The sequence below is a fragment of the Bison bison genome, unplaced genomic scaffold (genome assembly GCF_000754665.1).
Source record: "Bison bison bison isolate TAMUID 2011002044 unplaced genomic scaffold, Bison_UMD1.0 scf7180017864519, whole genome shotgun sequence".
In the NCBI taxonomy this organism is placed as follows: Eukaryota; Metazoa; Chordata; class Mammalia; order Artiodactyla; family Bovidae; genus Bison; species Bison bison.
The window spans coordinates 3405714-3426926 of record NW_011495072.1 but is presented as its reverse complement, the minus strand read 5'-3'; the positions used below and the strand labels follow the sequence as shown (position 1 = coordinate 3426926).

Here is a 21213-nt window from a genome sequence, read left to right as displayed (position 1 = left end):
TATTGTCACCCTGCTTATTTAACTTATATGCAGAGTACATCATAAGAAACGCTGGACTGGAAGAAACACAAGCTAGAATCAAGATTGCCGGGAGAAATATCAATAACCTCAGATATGCAGATGACACCACCCTTATGGCAGAAAGTGAAGAGGAACTCAAAAGCCTCTTGATGAAAATGAAAGTGGAGAGTGAAAAAGTTGGCTTAAAACTCAACAAATTTGCTTTTCTCCATTTTCTCTCCCCTGAATTAAAGAATCAGTCTCCCCCAGGGCCTCTCGGCTTTAAGTATTACTCCTTTCTGGTTCCCTCTCCTCCCACTCCCAATCTCCCAATCCCTGGGAGGGATTGGGGGCAGGAGGATCTTAGTTTTCAACAGAAAACTAAGATCATGGCATCCGGTCCCATCACTTCATGGGAAATAGATGGGGAAACAGTGGAAACAATGTCAGACTTTATTTTTTTGGGCGTCAAAATCACTGCAGATGGTGACTGCAGCCATGAAATTAAAAGATGCTTACTCCTTGGAAGAAAAGTTATGACCAATCTAGATAGCATATTCAAAAGCAGAGACATTACTTTGGCAACAAAGGTCCATCTAGTCAAGGCTATGGTTTTTCCTGTCGTCATGTATGGATGTGAGAGTTGGACTGTGAAGAAGGCTGAGCGCCGAAGAATTGATGCTTTTGAACTGTGGTGTAGGAGAAGACTCTTGAGAGTCCCTTGGACTGCAAGGAGATCCAACCAATCCATTCTGAAGGAGATCAGCCCTGGGCTTTCTTTGGAAGGAATGATGCTAAAGCTGAAACTCCAGTACTTTGGCCACCTCATGCGAAGAGTTGACTCACTGGAAAAGACTCTGATGCTTGGGGGGATTGGGGGCAGGAGGAGAAGGGGACGACAAAGGATGAGATGGCTGGATGGCATCACTGACTCGATGGACGTGAGTCTGAGTGAACTCCGGGAGTTGGTGATGGACAGGGAGGCCTGGCGTGCTGCGATTCATGGGGTCACAAAGAGTCGGACACGACTGAGTGACTGGACTGAACTGAACTGAACTGAAGGCTGTTCTAAGCAGAGGGAACAGAATGGACAAAGATGAGACAAAGCACGGCTCAGTGGAGGGAGAATGTTGGTATCACCCAAGCATCATTTGGGTGTAATGAGGGATAAGGCTGGAGATGTGAGAGGAAGTGAGAATCTGGGAGGTCATTGTAAGGAGCTTGGGCTTTATTCTCTGTGGGAGGCCACTGGAGGTTCTTCAGTCAGCGAAAGAAAATAAGAAAGTGGCATTTTGGAAATAGTCCTCTGGCTGCAGAGAGGAGAGGGAACCAGAGAGGAGTAATACTTAAAGCCGAGAGGCCCTGGGGGACATTGATTCCTTCATTCAGGGGAGAGAAAATGGAGAAAAGCAAATTCGCTTAAACCTACTTATGTTAATTCAACCTTTTCCCAGATTTCATCTCTGTTGGCAGAATTGGAGGCAGTCCGAAGAAATTCAGGGTCCCAAAAGAGGTAAGTGTGTTATTTCATTATCCAAGTGTTGCTTGTAATTATGCAAGAAAATTGGATATTGTGAATGGTTACAAATCTTAGCTTTTTATATCAAGGACCTTGAGTCACACTCAGCAGAAAGTACTGAGGTTACAGCACAAATTCCCTGTGATTTCTAATTAAAATATTTCTGACACTGGTTGCAAAGGCAATCCTTGGAGGATCTAAGTAAGCTGAGCATCTGAAGAGGTGTTTAAGAGCAGAGAAGAAGCATCTTAAACAAAGCAAGACAATAACAGAGGGAGATGGAGGGAGAGGGGTGTGGTCAGACTGGGAGCCCCCACAGTGCTGGGCATGTTGCTGAGCTAGGGGCGGGGATGCAGGAGGTTCAGTCATTGTTTGTTTTACTTTACTCTGTGTTACTCGCTGCATTTGTAGATCAGAAAGATTTGATCTAAACATGTAAAACTCTAATTAAAGCACAGCATGGGGGGAACAGAGAAGCCCTAGAGGCTTATGGTTCTGACTGGCAAGGGGAGGGGCCTGTCCTCCTTTTCTGCAGGAGGACAGACCTCCTGTAGATGAGAACTAGGCCCCCAAATAATCGGAGGCTGCAGCCGTCACTTGAGTTTCACCACCACTTTGTTCTGACTTCATTTCACACAAGATAAGTTGCAGACTAGATATAGAAATACCTGGGAGCATTATAATCTTATGTCACCTAAGTGTGTACCCTTAGGTATCAGAAGGCTTTCCTTCTTCCACATTTGATAACTGAATCGTATGGACAGCAGGTGTTGAAGCCCTGCAGATGAGTTTGTTTCATCTGCGTTGGTTTTCTGTTTTCTCCTTTCTTCCAGTGTCATTGTCTCTCAGTGGACCAGCATGCTGAAGGTTGTAGCCTTGCATCTTAAGAGATGTGGATTTACTTATGCCACCATCGATGGCTCTGTCAACCCTAAACAGAGAATGGACTTGGTAGAGGCATTTAACAGCCCCCGGGGCCCTCAGGTACAAGCCGATGACAGCTGAGTTCTGTAATTAAGAGCAGATTGTTCCCGATTACACAGAAAATTTTAACATAGATCATTTGAAAAATATTCATAGCTTTGATCCCTCCAGGTATTTTTGATTCTTTTGACATTTATCAGGGGTACATATTAAAGTGTGAAAATACTCTAAGAGAATAAAATATGAAGGTTAAAGAGAGTAAGGACAGAACTGGTTAGGATCAAGAAACTCTTTGTGGAAAAGGCAAGCCTGGAAGGATGTTTGGGATCTTGATATGAGGAAAGATGGAGGGAAGTGGGAGAACAGTCAGTTCAGTTCAGTCGCTCAGTCTTGACTGACTCTTTGTGACCCCATGGACTGCAGCATGTCAGTCTTCCCTGTCCATCACCAACTCCTGGAGCTTACTCAAACTCATATCCATTGAGTTGGTGATGCCATCCAACCGTCTCATCCTCTGTCGTCCCCTTCTCCTCCCACTTTCAATCATTCCCAGCATTGGGGTCTTTTCCAGTGAGTCAGCTCTTCGCATCAGGTGGCCAAAGTATGGGAGTTTCAGCTTCAGCATCAGTCCTTCCAATGAATATTCAGGACTGGTTTCCTTTAGGATGGACTGGTTGGATCTCCTTGCAGTCCATGGGACTCTCAAGAGTCTTCTCCAACACCACAGTTCAAAAGGATCAATTCTTCAGTGGTCAGTTTTCTTTATAGTCCAACTCTCATATCTATACATGACTACTGGAAAAACCACAGCTTTGAGTAGATGGACCTTTGTTGGCAAAGTAATGTCTGCTTTTTGATATGCTGTCTAGGTTTGTCATAGCTTTTCTTCCAGGGAGTAAGCGTCTTTTAATTTCATGGCTTGCAGTCACCATCTGCAGTGATTTTGGAGCCCCCAAAAATAAAGTCTCTCACTGCTTCCATCTATTTGCCATAAAGTGATGGGACGCGATGCCACGATCTTAGTTTTCTGAATGTTGAGTTTTAAGCCAATTTTTTCACTCTCCTCTCAAAGACATCTAATTATGGATGATGGGAATTTAGGGCTTCCCTCATGGCTCAGTGGTAAAGAATCTGCCTGCCAAGGGGGAGACTTGGGGTTGATCCCTGGGTTGGCAAGATTCATTGGAGAAGGGAATGGCTACCCACTCCAGTATTCTTGCCTGGGAAATCCCATGGACAGAGGAGCCTGGTGGGCTAGAGTCCTCTTTGTGGGTCACAAAGAGTCAGACATGACTGAGCGACCAAACAGCAGTTGAGTGATAGGCAGGAGAGTCATAGCAGTGGTGGGGGACTGGTGGATTAGACAGTATCTGGTTGATGGAAAGTGTATTGAACTGACCAGCCGCAGTCCTCTAAATGGTAGTATTCATATATTTGGCGGGCACGCAATTAATGTCTTGAGATTGACTCACCAAAACAAGGTTAAATGAGAATCTTCTCAAAGGTGAGGCAGGGAAAATAGCATCTCAAAGTTCCGAAACGGTGCTTTTATGACTGCAGAAGGAAATTTGATAAGAACATGTTGCTTATTTGTATTGGTCTTGGTATTGAACCTGTGACAGGAGGAGAGAGGTTTATGAGACCGAATCTGTGTAAAGTGAACGGTGTGCTTCCTTTTGAAGGTTATGCTAATTTCTCTCTTGGCTGGAGGTGTCGGTCTAAACCTGACTGGAGGAAACCATCTTTTTCTTCTGGACATGCACTGGTAACAATTATGGATTTTTCTTGAGTTGTCCCTGCATCGCAGGGAGACCAGAGGGGCAGTAAAACCTGACCTCATAATGAGTGTGTTCCTTTCGTATTGTGGAGCTGCCTCTGTGCATATGTGTGTATAGATACAGATCTAAATGGTGTAGGCTGAGTTGATGGCCCTGTATTCCTGAGCAAGGCAGGATTCAAATGACTATTTAAAATAGTTTGTTCACTTTATTGTTAACCTAATGTCTGTTTCCATGGAAACTGGGAGTAGGGCTTTTTCTCATGGCTAAGAGCTACTTCACTCAACGAAGAGTTTTATCTCTTCAAAATACTGTATTTCAGACATACTTGTTCACGTCCAAGGATATCTCAGCATTGGCAAAGAAGGAGAACCATTACTCCTAAAGGAAAAGGCAAAGAAATTTTCTAATTATGTTAGATACATGCTTAACACGTAGTCTTGGACTCATCGCTCATAGTGTCAACACCAGGAGCATAGCAGCATCCTTCCTAGATACGAAGCAAATGATTCACGTGTTGCTAGGAGAAAGTATCATAATCTGTCCCAGTTTTGCTTTTTCAGTCATGCCAGTTAGGGATTGCTGCACCAGGCACCGTTGCCAGGGATTGTCATTTGTTCTCCAGGCAGCCCAGATGGGCACACAGGCCCACCTGTTGTTATCTTCCTGGAGAATGTGTTTAGGTCTTACTTGGGACCCCTCCCACCCCCATACATGAGGAAAGCAGAATTGGAATCATGCTGGTTTCTGAATTGGAGAAATGTTATTCAAGTTTTTAAAGAGGTAAGATGAGAAACTAGTTTGGAATTGAAAAGGAGAATCTAGAAAGAAGGAAACAAATTAAGTCTCCTTATTTGAATCATAGAAAGTTAGAAGTTGAAAAAGGCATTAGAGGGGACTTTCCTGATGGTCCAGTAGTTAAAAGATTTTGTCTTCCATCGCAGGGGGTGTGGGTTCAATCCCTGGTTGGGGAGCTAAAATCCCATAAGCCTTGCAGCTAAAAAACCAAAACATAAAGCAAACAGTATTGTAGTAAGTTCAATATAGACTTTAAAAGTGGTCCACAGTTAAAAAAAAAAATCTTAAAAAAGATAAAGCATTAATGATCATTTGCCAGTCCTCCCATTCCCAAGCCTTTTAGGTTATGGTTAGATGACTTGCCCAGAGTCATCCAGCTAGTTAATGATTGGATTTGAGCATCACTTTAGCCTCTGTTACCTATAGTTTTCAGCTGATGGTGGTGCTAAGAGTTCCTATTGGAGGCAAATCTGAGCCCAGTTTCTCATGAGAGGTCAAGAAGACATCTGGGAGTCTCCAAGCCCCACATAGACTAGAACAGAGATCTACCAACTTTTTCTATAAATAGTTTAGGCTTTGCAGATACATAGGTCTCTGTCACATATTCTTTTTTGTGGATTTTGGTTTTGATTTTTTTTTTTTTTACCAACCTTTAAAAATGTAACAGCTATTTCAAACTCAAGAGCCATACAGAGACAGACTGCAGGCTGGATTTGGCCTGTGGGATTTGCCCGCCCCTTGTCAAGGATGTCAGTTCCCCTGAGCTCAAACCCTGTCTTCTCACAGGAATCCATCACTTGAAGATCAAGCTTGTGACCGAATCTACCGAGTAGGGCAGCAAAAAGATGTCATCATACATAAGTAAGTATGTAAAGGTCTCCTGGGGCCAAGATCTGCTCCTGTGAAAATCTTTCTTGGGTAGTGTTTAAACAGAATGTAAAGTATTTGGTGGTCACTGTACTGATGGTTTTTGTGGGGCTCATCCTCCTTGGCACTCATGGCCAGGAGGGGAACTCAAGCAATTTGGGAGTAACTTTGGAGCTGGTCCCTGCAGAAGAAAACTTAAGTACAGTGATGAGCCTTATCTCAGTCAAGGCTGCCCATGAAAGGACCCTCCTCTCTCTCTCTCTTTCTTTCACTTTTATTTTGACATAACTTCAGACATAGGAAAGAATGTAAGAATTCTTACAAAAATACCCCAGAGTTCTCGATTGTAAGAATAATACCAAAAAATTCCTGACTGCTGTGACATTTGTGGTGTGTGTGTGTGTGTGTGTGTGTGTGTAAGCTTTTTTCTGGACCATTTGACAGTAAGTTGCAGACATGATGTTCCTTTACCTCTAAATACTAAAATAGGCACTTTCTAAAAATGACATCTCTTACATAATCACAATAAAGTTATCAAAACCAGGATGTTAACAATGATACAATACTATCATCTGATCTATGGACCTTATTCAATTTTGCCACTTGTTCCAGTGATGTCCTTACCAGCAAAAGGTCCTGCATCGCATTCAATTCTCCTGACTCTCTTGTCCCCTTTAATCTGGAACAACACTTCAGTCTTTCTTTGTGTTTTCTGACAGTGACATTTTTAAAATGCACAGGGCAGTTATTTTGTAGAATGTCCCTCTACGTGACTCCCTCCTCTTTTTAAAAACAATGTTAGAACCTGCCTTAACAGTGCAATCCAGCCCAGTTATGGACTGCTTTCCTTCATCTTCATGGCCAAGTTTCTTGAAGAATTAGAAATCATTGTCTGTCTTTACTTATTTCCCATTCATTCCTCAACCTGTATGAACTGGCTTTCACCCCTGTCACGTCACTGAAGCTGCTCTTGCTAAGGGGCACCAATGAATTCCAGAATGTGCCAAGTACAGCAGTTGTGTCAGTTGTTCTGTCTTTAGCTGTCTTCTCAGCTTACTTTGTATGCACCTCTCAATAATCCTATCTACTCCCGCAAGTCCAAAATCTATACCATCAGTTCCAAGGTCTCCTAACCTTCAGGCCCAGATATCCAAATCCCCACAAAATATATGAATCCAAGTGTCCACATCCGCACCCATTATTCATTTACTCATGGATTTATCTCATTCAACTCAAAAAAATGAATACCTATTAGGCTTCCCAGGTGGCTTAGTGGTAAAGAACTCTCCTGCAATGCAGGAGACCTGGGTTCGATCCCTGGGTTGGGAAGATCCCCCGAAGAAGGTAATGGCAACCCATTCCAGTATTCTTGCCTGGGAAATACCATGGACAGAGGAGCCTGGCAGAATGTAGTCCATGAGGTTGCAAAGAGTCAGATACGACTTCACAACTAAACAGACAACAAAAGTGGGGAGTCCCCATCTAGCAAGTACAGTTACATGCTCCAGGGACTCACAGTATCACACGCTGAGATGGTTTCTCCCTACTTCCCCGTATCTGTTGATTCTTCTGAATTCCTTATCTTTGTGAATAGTGCCACTGTTTATCTAATCATGGAGCCAAAACCGGACTCCATCTTCTTACTTTTCACAAACCATGTCCATTCATTTTATTTCCTAGATGTTTCTTATAACCATCCCTTTCTTCCCATCCACTGCCATTTCCTTCTTTCAACTCTTAAGTTTCTTAGCATCGCAGGAATGGTCACTCATCACCCCGCCCCCACCACATTGTAGTACAGCGTAGTGTTTGCCTTTTGCCCTGGCCAGATTGAATGACCTCCCCAAGCATACCATGTTCCAAAACTCGGCAAAGGTTTTGTTTCTTGTTGTCTAAATATAAGTGGTTACTTTATAGCTTAAACATGTAATCATACTCCTGCTTCCTTTGAGGCTCAGATGGTAAAGAATCTGCCTACGATGCAGGAGACCCGAGTTCGATCCTTGGGTCAGGAAGACCTCCTGGAGAAGGGAATGGCAACCCACTCCAGTATTCTTGCCTGGAGGGTTCCATGGACAGGGAAGCCTGGCGGGCTATAGTCCATAGCATTGCAAAGAGTTGGACAATTTCTCTATTCCATTCATTCTGTTTTTTCTTTGTTGTTATTTTTAATTTTATTGACATACGGTTGATTTACAGTGTTTGTTAATTTCTGCTGTATAGCAAAAGTGGCAGTTATATATATTCTTTTTTACATTTTCCCTTATGGTTTATCACAGGACACTGAATATAATTCCCTGTGCTATACAGTAGGACTTTGCTGTTTATCCATCATAGAATAGTTTTCCTCTGCTAACCCCAAACTCCCAAGCCGTCCCTCCTCCGCCCCCACTCTCCTTGGCAGCCAAAGCCTGTTCTCTGTACCTGTGAGTCTGTTTCTGTTTCATATATATGTTCATTTCTGTCGTATTCTAGGCTCCACATATAAGTGATATCATGTGGTATATTTGTCTCTTTCTGGTTTAGTACGATAATCTGTAGATCCATCCATGTTGCTGCACATGTTAGCCATGGTTTACATGTTCCCATTCCCTGGGATGCCCTCCGCATTGTTCCATCTGGCAAACCCTTGCTCATCCTACAAGTCACATGAAGAATTAACTCGTCAATGGGGTCGTCCCTGAGTAGCCCAGACAGATTTCCTTTCACTTGTCTTGTACAGTGGACATATTTCCATTAGAGCAGTTCCCAGGGCCTATCATTATTCTTGCTGTTTATTTTTACGTCTTTATCTTGTGTTCTCTGACTGCACGAGCATGTTTGTCTCTTATGTTCCTATACCAAGCATGGTGCGTGGCATACAGTGAATCTCCATCAGGACTTGTTGAATGAGTGAAGAAAGGACAACAGTGGCATTTCCTCAACTGGTCAAACCTGTTTTCAGTGTGAATTAGCCGTGAAAGAAGACACTCTGTACTTTAACCAGTACACATATTCCTAGCAGAAGCCTGATAGCTTTACACCTTCTGACCTTCCCAAGATGGAGCTTTTTGTGTGAAAGGTGGATCTCTACAATTTTTATTTTTTGGGGTCGGCATATTCCCTAGTGTCTCAGTTGGTAAAGAATCCGCCTGCAATGTAGGAGACCTGGGTTCGATCCCTGGGTTGGCAAGATCCCCTTGAGGAGAGCATGGCAACCCACTCCAGTATTCTTGCCTGGAGAATCCTCAAGGACAGAGGAGCCCGTCAGGCTGCAGTTCATCGGGTTGGAAAATCGGACATGACTGAGTGACTAGGCACGTATCTCTTGTGATTCTGGCGTTTCTCAATTATCTCAGCTTTGAAAAGAAATAAAAAGCCAGTCTGAGTTCAGATCACTTTAAACGCATGTATATATTTAGTCTAAGTTGTTTAGGTTTCCTAAACATAGAGTTATTAATCAAACCTAAGGAAAAATAGAGGAAGAAATCTCCTTTAAAAACTAAGCATATGTAGAGTTTGAATATTTCTTTAGATATGCTGCTTTGGGGTTTTGATTGTTTGCTTGTCTGTTTTTCAGATTTGTTTGTGAGGAAACAGTGGAAGAGAAGATCTTGCAACTCCAAGAAAAAAAGAAAGATTTAGCCAAACAGATTCTATCAGGATCTGAAGAATTTGTCACCAAGCTCTCCTTGGCTGACCTCAAAGTCCTTTTTGGCATCTAACTTCCTGTTTCTCGGGCGCAGAGTAGCGCCACGGTTGGTTTGCACTAGGATCTGTGGGGAGCGACTTGACCCTGGTCCTTTGAGCTCTCCTTGGCTTTCAGTTTCACCTTCAAGCCTGATGCCCTTCTCCAAGCGAGGATGAATTATCATGTTAACCAGCTAGTTAACCAATCAGTGTATTAAATAAAACCAATAAAGTACTTTGGATAAACAGCCCTGGGAGAGTTGTACCTAAGCTTCAGGAAACACTTAAAAAGCCCTCTGTGCCTTTTTCTTCTCAGCTGATGGGGACCCGGTGTTACTGCCTTTTCTAACACAGACTCCCTCCCATCTCTTCAGTTCCTACCAACAAGGCTGCTCCTATAACCATCTCTTCTAGACCATTTTTCTAGATTCCACATATACACATTAATATACAATATTTGTTTTTCTCTTTTTGACTTACATTATTTTGACAGTCTCTAGGTCCAAATGACTACAGTTTTGTTCCTTTTTATGGCTAATATTCCATTGTATACATGCATCACATCTTCTTTATCCATTCCTCTATTGATGGACGTTTAGGTTGCTTCCATGTCTTGGCTCTGCTGTTGTAAATAGCCAGGACATGGAAGCAATAGACACTGGTGTGCATGTATCTTTTTAAATTATGGTTTTCTCTGGGTATATGGAAAGTAGGATTGCTGGGTCATACAGTAGTTCTGTTTTTAGTTTTTTAAGGTACCCCCATACTGTTCTCCATAGTGACTGTCTCAATTTACATTCCCACCAACAGTGCAAGAGAGCCCCCTTTTCTCCACACCCTCTCCAGCATTTATTGTTTGTAGATTTTTTTAATGATGGCCTTTCTTTCTGACAGGTATGAGGTGATACCTTGTTATAGTTTTGATTTGCATTTCTCTTATAATGAGCGATGTTGAGCATCTTTTCTTGTGTTGTTGGCCATCTCTAGATCTTCTTTGGAGAAATATCTATTTAGGTCTTCTACCCAGAGTTTGATTGGGTTGTTTGTCTTTTTTTCTTTGATGTTGAGCTGCATGAGCAGTTTGTGTGTATTGGAGATTAATCCTTGGTCCATTGCTTTGTTTGCAAATATTTTTCTCCCATTCTGGGGGTTGTCTTTTCATCTTGTTTATGGTTTCCTTTGCTGTGCAAAAGCTTTTAAGTTTAATTAGATCCCAATTGTTGATTTTTGTTTTTGTTTTCATTACTCTAGCAGGTGGGTCAAAAAAGATCCTAGTGCTTATGTCAAAAGAGTGTTCTGCCTGTGTTTCCTCTAAGAGTTTTATAGTAACCATCTCTGTATAGGCTGAGCAGAAGTGGGTTCCTACCTAATACGTGGTTGGGTAGTATTTGTATTATTGTATCATTTAGAATTTGATATCATATCATTTATGTTGTTATATCATTTTGTGTTGTTGTCATGTAGTATTTGTGTCATGTAGTTTAACATTTGTATTTTTATAGTATTTGTAGTTTTACACATTTGTGGTATAGAAGCACTTAGTCTCATTGTTATATTCAGGATTACTGAACCATATAGTATTTGTATTATCATTGGCATAATCCACTAAATATGTGTTTGACGTGTAGCAGAGATAATGCTTTGTGTCCACTAACCCCCATGTCCCTTTTCCTCCCCACTACCAGAGACTACATTTCCTATTCTTCACTGCAGTTACATGGGTCGTATTACGCAGTTCTAAGTCCAGTGGAATGTGGAGAGAAGCGATGTGTAAGTCATTTATCTGCCCTTCTAAAACTTTGCATATGATTCTTCGTGCTGTTTCTTTTCTTGTTGGCCCGCTGAATACAAAGGAACTGATGGACAACTGCAGGGCCCTAGAGAACTGTGGAGCCACTAGATCAGAGGTTTTTAATCTGCTGTTGGCCATGGACCCTTCGGTAGACTGGTAAGCCTCCGCTCCTGAATGACAGCGGAACACAGGCTTCCAGTGCCTCCCTTCCCATCCCAGCTCACCCACGTCGGACTATGACCTAATCAAGAAATAATTTTTTTTTTTAGCTATGAGATTTGGGGATTGTTTATATAGCAGTTTCTATCCTAATACAAACTCTTTGAGAATTTCCCTTTGGGGAACTATTCGGATTCCCTTCTTCCTGTTGGCAGTCATTTTCAAAGCACTTACTCTGCAAATTTCTGCTGAAGAGAGTTGTATTTCTTCTTCGCTAGAATTGTTGCCCTCTTTTGAGTTAGGATTACATGACAAAGCCCTGTGTTTAGGCCAGTCACAGTGTGGACTGAGGCCCTGGGGCCTTTTTAAGCAAAGGTGCCCTCTAAGGACATAGTCTAAAGGCCGCAAAGGTAGAGATAGGTGGCCTGGGGGAAAGAGTTCGGGTTCACCTTAGCTGGGGGTGTAGCCTTGAAGAAATCATTCCCTTCTCCACACTTTGGTCTCTGTGACTGTGGTGGGCATTGTTTTTAGAACTTCAGCAGCTACAGTGAGGTCCCTGATAAAATCAGGAAATAGAAGATGTAAGATTACCCTCCGAGAGTTTGGTTGTATGTTCCACACACCAGGTTAAAGGGAATGTCACCTGAGAAGCCCTGGCTCCCAGGCTGGTAGGAACATTTGCTGACTGTCTGGTGTTTAGCTAGTTGCAGATTCCCCAGGCACCTCAGTTCTTTCCGTCTGTGAGGTGTGAGGATTGGCATACACTCACTGCTCCACAGGGATTTTAACAACATACATACACACACTATACCCATTTGACACGACAGGTGGGTCATGTCAGTTGAAGGCACATTAAATCAACACTATCAGTGTCCTTTCCGGGCATTGTTTAGGAGAGTGTGTGTGTGTGCTCAGTCATGTCCGACTCTGTGACCCCACAGAGTAACCCACCGAGTAACCCCACAGAATCATGTCCGACTCTGGACAGTAACCCACCAGGCTCCTGTGAAGGAGGAAACAGAGCTGGACCCCATCTTAGGCCTGTTCATGCTGATCATGCTCGGGCACCTCTCCAATGGACTCTGAACTCTGTGCTTAGTGCCTATGGAAACTACAATAGAAGGATAAGACCCCCTCTGGACAGGGGAATCTTGAAGATCACATCCAGGTTACTCATTGCCTAAGAGAAAACATACTCTAATCACGCCTGCCTCCGGACAGGTCATAAACCCTTTCTGTATCTATTGGGATGTAACCGCAGGCTTATTGATTATTAACTGTTTGAACACCTAACGCATGAATGATGGGGTTATTGTGATTGTATTTACCCTTCCTCTGTTTTGTGTAAGTCTCAAGGAAATTGGGGTGGTGGGCTGATCAGGGTCCTTGGCTAAGAGGAGACTCTGCCTTGGGCCCGCCGGTGTAATAAACTGCACTCCACTATCTGCATTGTCCTTCGGAGTGAGTTTGTTTCCCGGAACGCATGGCTTTAACACCTGTGTCCATGGAATTCTCCAGGCAAGAATGCTGGAGTCGGTTGCCATTTCCTCCTCCAGGGGATCTTCTCAATCCAGGGATAAAACTCACACATCTCCTGCATTGGCAGGCAGATTCTTTACTGATGAGCCACCTGTGAAGCCCTGTTTAGGAGAGAGGCAGTGTTAACTTTGAGGTTCAAGTATGCTTGCTTTTAGTCTGAAGATGGATGCAGGGATTGTAATGTACACTCTTCAGATATTCAGAGCCCACTGACTGATGGAATCTACTCTAAGATTCCTTCTGGTATCTCAAACAGTTTCTCTAGCTTTCATCGTTCAGATTCTAAACTGGCAAAGCCTCCCAGCTTTGTCTTGGTGTAACAGGGAGATGCAATTGATGCGAGGTGTATACAGCAAGGATGGGAGCCACTGTCATTACCAGATGTGCATCCTGAAATCTTAGCCCTGGGCTGGCAGTGTCTCATGAATTATAAGTAGCATTCTGGAATCCGTCTCAGGCTCACATTCATTTTAGTTACTGTGAGTCAGTTTCTTAAGGTCAGGGCGTGACAAGGTGGGTCTGCACCCACAGGCAGTGGGCAGTGTCTCACAACGTAACAGCTTAATTGACCTGCTGCCCTAATGAGTTCTGCCAGTGTCAAGCAACCTTCCTTTACGTGACACCGTAACTGTTGGATTTTCCTTTTACATCTCCCTGCCTACCTCACCAGACTTAGGCAAGGACAAAATGGGGTAATAAATGCTTTATTAAGCATGACATGCTATCCAAATGCTAGTGTTATTGCTGTGGGACCAGGTATTGGAATATGAGAATAAAATAGAAGCGTGGGTGCAGCTGAAAGAGCCAGATGGTGAACATCTGTCTCCAAAGTGCAACACTGTCGAGCACCCAGCTTACAAGGTATTTTTATATGAAAGAGTTGCCCTCAGAGTTTATAGTTTGACTTCTGTTTGGCAGTATTAATCAAAAAAGGGGCATTGTGCATGCCATGGCTAGATGGAACCTGGGCCCTTGAAAACCTTCCCTAGGACTCCTGTCGCCACTCAGTTATTATGAACACAATAGGATGATGTCCTTGTGGGGCACGACCCCTTCCTCTAGCAATCAGGGATGTGATTTGAAATGTCTGCATATGATTACTGGGTTATTTCCTCTCTCCCATTGTCTTGCCCGGTGAAGTATTAATGGCTTTCAGCAGGGCTCAGTGGTGAAGCCAGATTCTCCTTCACTAACAGGACGGTCATGGAAATGCCATTGCGAGTATGACCCCTGTTTGCCTATAATCTTGGTATCTACCGTAATGCCTTGAGAGAATTTGGGTTTATAGAGTGGGATGTTGTGCTGCTATTTGCTATGCACTATCTAGCTTTAGAAAAAGCCAGAAAGAATTAAAAGGCATACCTTCAAGCACAAAGAGGATAACAATAGGAATTTAGAAATTGTAGGCATACAGCCTAGAATAAAATGTTTTCATAGATAGCGATGCAATTAGCGAAGGTTACATACAAAGAACCACTCAATCAGTAGCCAGGGGACAGGAATGGAAATGAAAGAATCCGGGGATCCCCAGCCTCTGGGATCTAATTCCTAATGATCTGAAATGGAGTTAATGTAATAATAATAGAAATAAAGTGCACTATAAATGTAATGCACTTGTATCATCCCGAAACAATCCCCCATCCCTGGTCCATCGAAAAATTGTCTTCTATGAAACCAGTCCCTGGCGCCAAAAAGGTTGGAGGCTCCTGCTGTAACCCCTAGGGGGAAACGGGAGACCATGTCTTCATTAGCTCCCGTCCTTTGTACCTAGAATCCTTGGCTAACTCTGCATGTAGTAGAGATTATGTATGAAGGGAAGGATGGGAAAATACGTTTTTGTTGTTCAGTCACTCAGTGTCCTTCACCATTTCCCGGAGCTTGCTCAAACTCAAGTCCATCGAGTCGGTGATGACATCCAAACATCTCGTCGTCCTGCCTTCAATGTTTCCCAGCATCAGGGTCTTTTCTAATGAGTTGGCTCTTTGAATCAGGTGGTCCAAGTACTGGAGCTTCAGCTTCAGCATCAGTCCTTCCAATGAATATTCAGAATCAGGGTTGATTCTGTAGGATTGGCTGGTTTGATCTCCTTGCAGTCCAAGGGACTCTCAAGAGTCTTCTCCAGCACCACAGTTCAAAAGTATCAGTTCTTCAGTACTCAGCCTTCTTTATGGTCCAACTCTTACATCCATACATGACTACTGGAAAAACCATAGCTTTGACTTTATGGACCTTTGTCAGCAAAGTAATGTCTCTACTTTTTAATATACTGTCTAGGTTTAATATGCTGTCTGGTCATAGCTTTTCTTCCAAGGAGCGAGCGTCTTAATTTCATGGTTGCAGTCACCATCTGCAGTAATTTTGGAGCCCAAGATAATAAAGTTTGTCACCATTTCCATTGTTTCCCCGTCTGTTTGCCATGCAGTGATGGGACCAGATGCCATGGTCTTTGTTTTTTGAATATTGAGTTTTAAGCCAACTTTTTCACTCTCGTTTCACCTTCATCAAAGAGGCTCTTTAGTTCCTCTTCGCTTTCTGCCATAAGCGTGGTGTCATCTGCATGTTTGAAATTATTGATATTTCTCCCGGCAGTCTTGATTCCAGCTTGTGCTTCATCCAGCCTAGCATTTTTGCATGATATACTTTGCATATAAGTTAAATAAGCAGGGTGATAATAAATAGCTTTGACATACTCCTTCCTCTGATCCTTTTGGGATCAGTCTGTTGTTCCGTGTCCAGTTCTAACTGTTGCTTCTTGAGCTGCATACAGGTTTCTCAGGGTGCAGGTAAGGTGGTCTGGTATTCCCATCTCTTGAAGAATTTTCCACAGTTTGTTGTGATCCACAGAGTCAAAGGCTTTAGGCACTTCAATGTCAAAGAAGCAGAAGTAGATGTAGAAGTAAAAACTTTTATTGTTTGATTATTCATGTGCATCCATGCTTAGTCTCTTTGATTGTGTCCTACTCTTTGAGACCCTATGGACTGTAGCCTGCCAGTCCCCTCTGTCCATGGGATTCTTCAGGCAAGAATACTAGAGTGGGTTGCTATGCCCTCCTGTAGGAAATCTTCCTGACCCAGGGATCAAACCCACATTTCCTGTGTCTCCTGCATTGCAGGTGGATTCTTTACCACTGAACCACTGGAGAAGCGCTTGATTATTCATACATTAATTTAAAAACATTAAATGTGCCAGGCACTTCTGAGCACTAAGTGAAAGTTGCTCAGTCATGTCCAACTGTTTGCTACCCTATGGACTATACAGTCCATGGAATTCTCCAGGCCAGAATACTGGAGAGGGTAGCTGTTCTTCTCCAGGGGATCTTCCCAACCCAGGGATCGAACCCAGATGTCCAGCATTGCAGGCAGATTCTTTACCAGCTGAGCCACAAGGGAAGCCCAAGACTACTGAAGTGGGTAGCCCATCCCTTCTCCAGGGGATCTTCCTGAATCAAGAATCAAATTGGGGTCTCCTGCATTGCAGGCAGGTTCTTTACCAGCTGAGCTACCAGGGAAGCCTGTATAAGGGTGAGCAAAACTGAAAAACAATCTGTCCTCCTGAGGCTTCCAGCCTTATTAGGGGAGATGGGCATTAATCAGATCATGTATGACTGTGAAGTGGCTGTGGCAATGAGTGCTACAGTCTGGAGGTCCACATAGCTGGGAGGACTTAGAGCAGGGCTTGAAGCTAGTTAAGAAGGACTTCTTTGAGGAAGTGGTGAAGGAATTGAAATCATATAGAAGTTAATAATGGGGTTCTCAAGTGGTACTAGTGGTAAAGAATCTGGCTGCCGATGTAGGAGATGCAAGAGATGTGGGTTTGATCCCTAGGTTGAGAAGATCCCCTGGAGCAGGGCATGGCAACCCTTTCCAGTATTCTTGCCTGGAGAATCCCAGGACAGAGGAGCCTGGCAGGCTGCAGTACACAGGGTCACAAAGAGTCGGACACGACTGAAGTGACTCAGCACACACACACACAGAAGCTAATAAAGCAAAAAGAGTGAAACGCCTCTTCCTATATTATACTTTTAATTAGCATTCGCTTCACCCAGCCACCTCTTAATTGAGACAAACCTAACTCATAGGTGTACTTCCTCTGGAGTAAAGCTGAGTGACCACTACATTTTAGAGATTAGAGAATGGGTAGACTGGCAGGTTTGTGTGTACGTATGTTATCCACGACAACCCGGATGTTTATCCTGTTACACCATCCCAGGGGACAGAGGCTGTCATCTGTGGCTCTCTTTTTCCTACCTGTAACACCAGAGATACAGCTTACATCATAATGCTGTACCTTGATGCTTCCGTGCTGTCAACTCAGAGGTGATTTCTGAAGCACTTGGTTACACTGGGGACAGTTCTTAAATCCTGAAAATTCTTCTTGTCCTCACCTTGGAATCTTGGGCTCTGCTGACCAGTCTTACTTTGCCAAGTCTTTCAGCTGGATTTCAACTCAATTGTAGCACAGACTAAAAATAGCCTCTCCCTCCCCTCCAACACCTGCACAAATTTTGTAAATATTTGTAATGGAACTGTTACCATTCAGTTCAGTTCAGTTTAGTCGCTCAGCCGTGTCCGACTCTTTGTGACCCCATGAACTGCAGCACACCAGGCCTCCCTGTCCATCACCAACTCCCGGAGTTTACTCAAACTCATGCCTATTGAGTCGGTGATGCCATCCAACCATCTCATCCTCTGTGGTTCCCTTCTCCTGCCTTCAATCTTTCCCTGATGCAGGGAAAGCTCTTCGCATGAGTGGCCAAAGTACTGGAGTTTCAGCTTCAGCATCAGTCCTTCCAATAAACACCCAGGACTGATATCCTTTAGGATGGACTGGTTGGATCTCCTTGCAGTCCAAGGGACTCTCAACAGTCTTCTCCAACACCACAGTTCAAAAGCATCAATTCTTCGGCGCTCAGCTTTCTTCACAGTCCAACTCTCACATCCATACATGACCACTGGAAAAACCATAGCCTTGACTAGATGGACCTTTGTTGCCAAAGTAATGTCTCTGCTTTTGAATATGCTATCTACGTTGGTCATAACTTTCCTTCCAAGGAGTAAGCGTCTTCTAATTTCATGGCTGAAGTCACCATCTGCAGTGATTTTGAGCCCCTCAAAATAGTCTGTTACCATTGATACTGCTTAAAAGCTAGGTAGGCCATTTGCCAGACCTAGACACCTTAATCAGAGAAGGCAATGGCACCCCACTCCAGTACTCTTGCCTGGAAAATCCCATGGACGGAGGAGCCTGGTAGGCTGCAGTCCATGTGGTCACTAAGAGTCGGATATGACTGAACGACTTCACTTTCACTTTTCACTTTCTTGCACTGGAGAAGGAAATGGCAATCCACTCCAGTGTTCTTGCCTGGAGAATCCCAGGGACGGGGAAGCCTGGTGGGCTGCTGTCTATGGGGTTGCACAGAGTTGGACACGACTGAAGTGACTTAGCAGCAGATGCCTTAATTTTCTCTCATAATAACAGTTCATCTACAGTATAGTTGTCCAGTGACCAAAATCTTTTTCCAACTGAAACAAATGATAAACTTTTTCTTTCTTAGTTCTGAAATCTGATTCATTAAAAGACATATGGTGGGGACTTCCCTGGAAGTCCCATGGTTAAGAATCAGCCTTCTAATGAAGGGGATGTGGGTTTGATCCCTGGTCAGGGAACTGAGATCCCACATGTGACAGGGCAACTAAGCCTGTGTGCTGCACTACTGAACCCCCACAATCTAGAGCCCATGCTCCACAAGTAGAGAAGTCCCCACATGGGAACAAGAAGCCCACACCCCACAACTAGAGAAAAGCCTCCATGTGCCGCAAAGGACCTAGTGCAGCCAAAAAAAAAAAAAGACACATGGGGGAAAATGATGTAACACAACTAGCTTCTTCATGATAAGTAATTCCCTAGATGTCTGAGGTAATTGGAAAATTCAAGGCTCATCCCTAAGGTGCATAGAATTTATCCAACAGGTTTGAGAGAAGGCTGAGATTTTTTTTCCAAATGGTATCTGGTTGAAGGAAAAAATATCAGTTTGGGGGAAAAGTAGTCTGGCTTGTAGAAACAAATACCAAGGAGATCCAAACTAAAAATTCTACCAGTTACATCTTTATCCATTCAAAATATTAATTAAGCCTCTACTATTAATATGTGCCAGAAACTGTCTTACACGGGGATAGTATACTGGTTTTGTGTGCCTGCTAAGTTGCTTCAGTCATGTCCAACTCTGCAACCCCATGGACTGTAGCCCGCCAGGCTCCTCTGTCCATACAATTCTCCAGGCAAGAATACTGGAGTGGGTTGCCATGCCCCTTTTCCAGGGGATCAACCCAACCTCAGGATTGAACACACATCTCTTATGTCTCCTGCACTGGCAAGAGTTATTTACCACTAATGCTACCTGAGAAGCCCAGTATAGTGATTAATAAATGTCAAATCCCTGCCTTCACAGACCTTATAGTCTAGGATAAGAGGACAGACAAGAAATAGAACATATATGTTAGATGGTGATGAAGCTGAGCAAGGATGATACAGAGTGTTGGAGTGGGAGTTGCTAGTTTATACAGGGTAGTGAAGGACCGGAGAAGGCAATGGCATCCCACTCCAGTACTCTTGCCTGGAAAATCCCATGGATGGAGGAGCCTGGTAGGCTGCAGTCCATGGGGTCACTAAGAGTCAGATAGGACTGCGCGACTTCACTTTCACTTTTTCACTTTCATGCATTGGAGAAGGAAATGGCAACCCACTCCAGTGTTCTTGCCTGGAGAATCCCAGGGGCAGGAGAGCCTGGTGGGCTGATGTCTATGGGGTCACAGAGTCGGACATGACTGAAGCGACTTAGCAGCAGCAGCAGCAGCGGAGAAGGACCTCTCCGATCATGATATTTAAGACAGGAGCAAAAACCTGAGCAAAATGAGGGAGTGAATCATGTAGGTATCTGTGAGAGGAGTATGCTAGAGGGAGGGACAGTGATTGTAAAGGCTGTAAGACAGAGTTTGAGGGCCCCAGACAGGCCAGTTTTGCTGGAATAGAGTGATGGAAACTGCTCTAAGATGGGACGCCTTTGGAGGGCTTTCCAGGTGGTGCTAGTGGTAGAGAACTCGCCTGCCAGTGCAGGAGACGTAAGTAATGCAGGTTTGATCCCTGGGTCGGGAAGATCCCCTGGAGGAGGGCATGGCAACCCACTCCAGTATTCTTGCCTGGAGAATCCCATGGACAGAGGAGCCTGGTAAGCTAGTCTGTGCATGCATGCATGCTAAGTTGCTTCAATCATGTCTGACTCTTTGCGACCCCATGAACTGTAACTCACCAGGCTTCTCTGTCCATGGGATTTTCCAGGCAAGCATACTGGAGTCAGTCAGCATGCCTTCCTTTAGGGGATCTTCCCGACCTAGAGATCAAACCCACAGCTCTTGTGTTTCCTGCATTGGCAGGCACTTTCTTTACCACTTGAGCCACCTGGGAAGCCCCAAGCTACAGTCCATAGCGTCGCAGGTCAGACACAGCTGAAGCGACTAAGCACACACACACAGGAGGTCTTTGGAGGGTGCTGAGCAGAAGAGTGACATGATGTGATGTATTTTAAAGGACCTCTCTGACTGTGGGGTGGAGAATAGACTGTAGAGGATTAAGGGCGAAAGCAGAGACATTAGTCAGGAGGCTGTTGGAAAACTCCAGATGAGAAATTGTGGTATCTTAAATCAGGATGGTTAGCCGTGCATGGAGCAGTGCTCTGCTGATATATTTTGAAGGGACAGCCAGCAGGATTTGCCCGTGGTTTGGAGGGGAGTCAAGGATGTTTCCAAGGTGATTGGCTCTACCATCTGTAAGAACAGACATGGACTTTCCTTTTAAAGAGATGGAAAAGACTACAGGAGGAACACTTTGGTGCTGGTGGGCGGGCAGACAGTGAGAATTAGGTATTGAGAGTCCTGTTTTGGACATCTTAAAGATAAGGTGCCTATGATACATCCAAGTGGAGGTGTTAGGTAGGCTCTTGGATATACAATAATCATAATGGAATTTGGAGCTGGAGATAAATTAAGTAGTCATCAGTATATAAAAGGTACTTAAACTCATGAGAGGATGACATTGCCTAGGATGTAGAGGGGAGATGAAAATGCAAGGACTGATTCTTGGAGCTCTTAAAGGTGTAGCGAATGGAGAGAGG

At 43.9% G+C, this 21213-nt stretch overlaps 1 protein-coding gene across 1 annotated transcript in view; it reads left to right on the top strand.

The window, feature by feature from the left end:
- TTF2 (transcription termination factor, RNA polymerase II) overlaps positions 1-9805 on the top strand; it is a 53232-nt gene extending 43427 nt beyond the window's left edge. The window contains exons 19-23 of the mRNA XM_010830720.1: positions 1455-1513; positions 2353-2503; positions 4126-4208; positions 5806-5880; positions 9446-9805. Coding sequence (XP_010829022.1) covers positions 1455-1513; positions 2353-2503; positions 4126-4208; positions 5806-5880; positions 9446-9590 — 513 coding nt within the window. The 3' untranslated portion in view covers positions 9591-9805. The remainder of the gene's footprint in view (positions 1-1454; positions 1514-2352; positions 2504-4125; positions 4209-5805; positions 5881-9445) is intronic.
- Positions 9806-21213: the final 11408 nt, after the last annotated feature.